General features: G+C 31.7%; 1 protein-coding gene across 1 annotated transcript; it reads left to right on the top strand.

Annotated features, from left to right (window-relative positions):
- Positions 1 to 501: 501 nt before the first annotated feature.
- Positions 502 to 1,728, top strand: LOC139864784 (dof zinc finger protein DOF1.4-like). The gene has a single exon (XM_071853353.1). The coding sequence runs from the start codon at positions 502 to 504 to the stop codon at positions 1,453 to 1,455; it is 954 nt and encodes a 317-aa protein (XP_071709454.1). The 3' UTR covers positions 1,456 to 1,728.
- The last annotated feature ends 3,605 nt before the right edge of the window (positions 1,729 to 5,333 follow it).

The following is a 5,333-nucleotide window of genomic DNA, read 5'->3' on the forward strand; positions in this document are numbered from 1 at the left end:
ATGAAATAAGCGAGCCATAAAAGTTTTACAACTCAAAGATAATTTCTTTGGACCACTTTTCAGAATAATACAATTGTTGTAGTTGTGATCAATTAATTTGGACCCCTAATCCTAATTTAATTTCCATCTTAAATAGCATCATTCACGTGAAACTAATTAAAGTAAAACTTAATTATTTCTGACATATAGCTCTTAATCTCTAAACAAATTAAAGAATGACAACACATATATATGTTATTTTTCTACTTATTGTTTGTTACAATTTACAACTTGTAGATATAAATAATCTACAAAGAATTTTAGTATCCTCTAACTCATGTACTTAATTCCTAATTAGTGGCTAGTTTTAAGACAAGAGAATGTGACTCATATTCTTTTGTTTTCTAGCATTTGGAAGCAGGATCTTTGTCCATTTGTCTACCTGTTTTTGATTTCTTTCTACACCCTTGAAGAAAAAGCAATTATTTTTATCATTTCTAGCTAAATTAGAAGAAACTATTGATGGCTTCTGCAGCTAGTGTTATTGAAAACTCAATTGCTCCTCAAAATCAACCGCAACAACGACAACAACCAATCTTGAAGTGCCCACGATGCGAATCGTTGAACACCAAATTTTGCTATTACAATAATTATAGTTTATCACAACCAAGACATTTTTGCAAATCTTGCAAGAGGTATTGGACAAGAGGTGGAACCTTAAGAAATGTTCCTGTTGGTGGAGGATGTAGAAGAAACAAGAGAATCAAGAGAACATTCACTAATACAACAACAAATAGTACCACTACAGATCAAGATGCTACAACTTCAGTTACATTTGCTCAAAATCTTAACCCTAGTTCTAACCCTAATCTTGATCCCCCTCATTCATTTAGCAAGAACTTGAAACCTTTGTATGGGTTGTTACAAGAAAATCCAAATAAGTACACAAGATTCAATACTAGTGTTTCAAGGTACGATCTTGTCCAACCACGAATGATCAACTCTACTAGATTAGGGTTTTCATCATCGGATCATGGTGGACAGAACATGGAAAACCTTATCCGTTTACCCGTTTTATCATCAGATCATGGTGATACTTTAGTGGCTCACAATTCAAATTCACAAATTTCAAGCTACCCTTCTTTGTTTAATGGTAGTTCGATTAATAGTTGTACGATGGATCCTACGATGGCTTCTGATTTATCTTCAAGTCTTCAACCACAATCAAGATTTATAGCGTTTGGAACAAATGGAGGTCATGGGGTTAGTTCATTATTGAATAATGTTCAAATGGAAGGAACAAAAGGCAGCCCTAATTGGAACAATTGTTTTATCGACCAAAGCGATCATAATCAAATTAAAGCTTTGGAATCATTTGATCCATCTTCTTTTCAATGGACCACAACGGGCGTTGATGATGGAGAGTGGCTTGATCCTACAAGCAATATGGATTCATCTGTTCCTTCCTTGATCTAGACAACACAACCAGTTTATTGTTTCGATTAACGTATGTACATGGTCTATAAATTAATTCAAAGCGGAATCATTGATGCTCAAATTGGATCAAACTGACAGAAAATGTTAACGGTAAAAAAGATTTCAGCATTCCATATTTCTTAAGTGAGCAAGGATGAAGTACTATACAATTTAACTTGGAGAAATTGGGTGCACCTCTCATATTGTCTAGTGAGTTTGTTCTTTTATTTTCTTTTGCATAAAAGTGATTCAGCTCTATATTGTTACATGTGTTCTAAGACCTCATTTAAAGGCTTACTTTTTTCCTTGGGATATTGGTATAGAAGAGTGGGAAATATGTTCATTTTTTTTTTTTTTGATGTAATCCAATTTAGCTTCTGGTCCATGTTTTAAATTATGTAGTTATAAGTGATAATATACATTTATAACTGAAGTTGACAAGTTATATTGAACCACTGATTTAATTATATCTAAACTCAGTAGTTGTTGTTGTTGTTGTCAGTAGTTTAAGATGTGGTTATTTATAAAGATGTAACTCTTTCTTACATTTCATCTCATTATCTTTAATGATATAAATCCTACTGATCATTTCAATATTGCAATTCAGTTAGTTTTTTCCAATTGAATTTTGATGGTAATATGAAAGGATAATGTATGTTTTACTTACATAATAACTAACCAAGGACAACAAGCTAGTGTTAATACTTAATATGTTAAATATGGAGTAGTATATCTATATCTCTGAGAATTATTAGGGACAAATGATAGACTAATAGACAAAAGGGTACTGGTGATGAACATATGTAGAATTAACATGTTGCAGTCTGTACCTAGTACTTTGTGATATTTTAGTACTAGATTATTCAATCATGCATGACCAGTAACCAATGTAAATTTTGATAATATATATAAATTGATAAATATAGTACATCATTTAATACGAAGGATCATTGGTTCAGCGGTATCGAGGTGACCCCTTCTATTAGAGTGGGTTATGTTAGTAAAGCCCGACCCGTTTAATAATAGTATAATGCTCACGAGATTTCATTCATTAATATGGTATCAGGGCAGGTTTGATCCCGAGACGAAGTCGGCCGCCATGACCACCTTCTCAATACCGCCAATTCGGTGAAATACCCTATCTTCTAATTTGCAGCACTTTTCTTTTTCTTTAACTTATCTAGAGTCTTTATTTTATATAGTAGTTAATTTTTGTATCGACAGCCGCATCAATTGCCGACCACCGCATCAATTTTCACGGGATTTCATTCATTAACACCTTCCAATCAGGAAGTTGATAGTTCGAGTCATGCTTATGCTTAGGACAATTTATATATATTTCGTGGTTAATTTTGTGTAGTAGTGCGTGTGACTTTCTATTTAAAAAATAAAAGTAGTACATCTGCATTTTTGATATATATATTCCCCCCAACTTAATAATAAATCAGCTAATATCTGAACTAAGATCTTCTATAGTGTGCTATGTACGAATATTGAATCACTAAAATAAAGGCATTGTTAGTCTTTTCTAAAAATAAAAAGAAAAAAATAGCAGACATTGTTAGCTAACTATATATGCTAGTGTTATGGATAGTATATCAACTACAATTTTTTATATATCCACTATATATTAATTTGTACATTCACAGTTAACATATACTTAGGTTGCATTCAATAAAACTGGATGATTTAATACTAAATAATTCATAATTTAAATAATTCAAAGTCTATGATAAAAACTTTAGTTCTTAATGAAAATAAACCGTTTGATAATTATTTTGAATTAATGATATGAATATGGTAAAATTGCCTTATTAACGTGTTAAATTAATAAAAAATTCAATATAGTGTTTGTTAAGTGTTCTGGATATGAATTGGAGAGTAAAGAAAATTTAGGTATTCAATGGTTAAAAAAGTGAGTATTTCAATGGTTCACCATTCAACCATTAAGCATTATATCATTCAAGGATCAGAAACAATCACATTAAATGATGAATGATTCAGTATAGTATTCAGTACTTAAACAAATATAACAACCAAATGATTCAGTATAGTATTCAGTAGTTAAACATATATAACAAACAACTCCGAATACATGTAGAGTACATGTGCACTCACTTTAAAGTGAATGTGTTTAAAAAGGCTGTTATTTTCACGTGCATTGCTCCCTTTTAAACCCACTTTATCACTCTTTATCCACATGCCTCACTATACGACCATTTTAAGTATTTGATACGTTGGCTTTGGCGCTGAACCTTGTTTATTTTTTATATTTATCTATTTATTTTAAATATTTTTAATAGTATAAAACACGTTTTTTAGTTACATAAACTTACATTTACAAAGTATATAAATAAAATTACAGCTAAAAACGTACAGTAGATCTCACAGAAGTGTAGTAACAGTTGTTTTTATTTTATGAATTTGATTATCAATATCTAAAAGCTTAAATAGACCTAAACTTCTAAACACATACAAGCAGAGCAAATAGAACCTGTACAGAGAAAAAATTAAACTGCACACAATTTTGTTAGTATTTAAGTTTAACGTGAATTAATTGCATCAAGGGATTTTTACGATCTCACGAGGATTCAAGATCGCAGATTGGACATGTCCAACATATAAACTCATAAGTTCAACATATAAATTCATGGGTTCCTTAGTACTCAAAAATCAATTGGTGATAGAGGGAGGTTCTCATAGAGTTATATGTAATGACCCGTCCTAATGCATCCGGACGAATACATTACATTTGGTTACATCGCGAGGTACTTGACCTCTATATGATACATTTTACAAATATTGCATTCGTTTTTGAAAGACAAACTTTCATTACATCGAAAGTTGACGGCATGCATACCATTTCATAATATATCCAACTATAATTGACTTAATAATATTCTTGATGAACTCAACGACTCGAATGCAACGTCTTTTGAAATATGTCATGAATGACTCCAAGTAATATCTCTAAAATGAGCAAATGCACAGCGGAAGATTTCTTCAATACATGAGAATAAACATGCTTTAAAGTGTCAACCAAAATGTTGGTGAGTTCATAAGTTTATCGTAAACAATAAAATTCATCATTTTGATAGACCACAAGATTCAAATACAGTACACCTATCTCGTGTACGAAACCATTTTTCATAATGCTTAGCAGAGTATGTTCGTATCCTTTTCTCCCCCGTAGGTTGCCTCACGATTTTTAAATATTCGTGCACATATCTCGTGCACAAAACTAATACACATAACCTGTGTATAAAAATCATTCTCTCGATACATAACATTCATTTCGATTTCATTGCTCAACATGGTAACCGACCTTAACATATAATGCGCATCAATAATATCCCCCAAACAGAACATCTCGTCTGTATAATATATAAACTTCGAAGTGCTAAACACCACGCCCACTAGCCCTTCCGTCTAGTGAACATTCTGGGTGGGAGTGTTAAACCCGGTAGTTACCTTTAGGATTCTCGTGAATTAGGGTCATACCCGTTTCTAATTCTTAGGTTACCAAGCAATAATAATCAGAGAAAATATTCACAACAATTAGTGGCAATTATAACGTCCAACTAATTCAATAATAATCCACAGAACTTCTGTCTGCATAATAATTCATTCGAGGAATGTTTTGCTTGTGTCTATCTCGTCAAACATTTATAAAAGCATTTCATGTATTCTCAGTTCAAAATATATTTCAAAAGCATTTAATAAAGCAGTTATAAAAATAGTGCATGTATTCTCAGTCCCAAAAATGTAAAGAGTAAAAGAGAGCAAATGAACTCACGATACGATATTTTGTAGTAAAAATATTTACACGACGATACTGAACAATGCAAGGTTGATCTCGGATTCACGAACCTATATCA

This window comes from Rutidosis leptorrhynchoides, chromosome 8 (genome assembly GCF_046630445.1).
Source record: "Rutidosis leptorrhynchoides isolate AG116_Rl617_1_P2 chromosome 8, CSIRO_AGI_Rlap_v1, whole genome shotgun sequence".
Classification (NCBI taxonomy): Eukaryota; Viridiplantae; Streptophyta; class Magnoliopsida; order Asterales; family Asteraceae; genus Rutidosis; species Rutidosis leptorrhynchoides.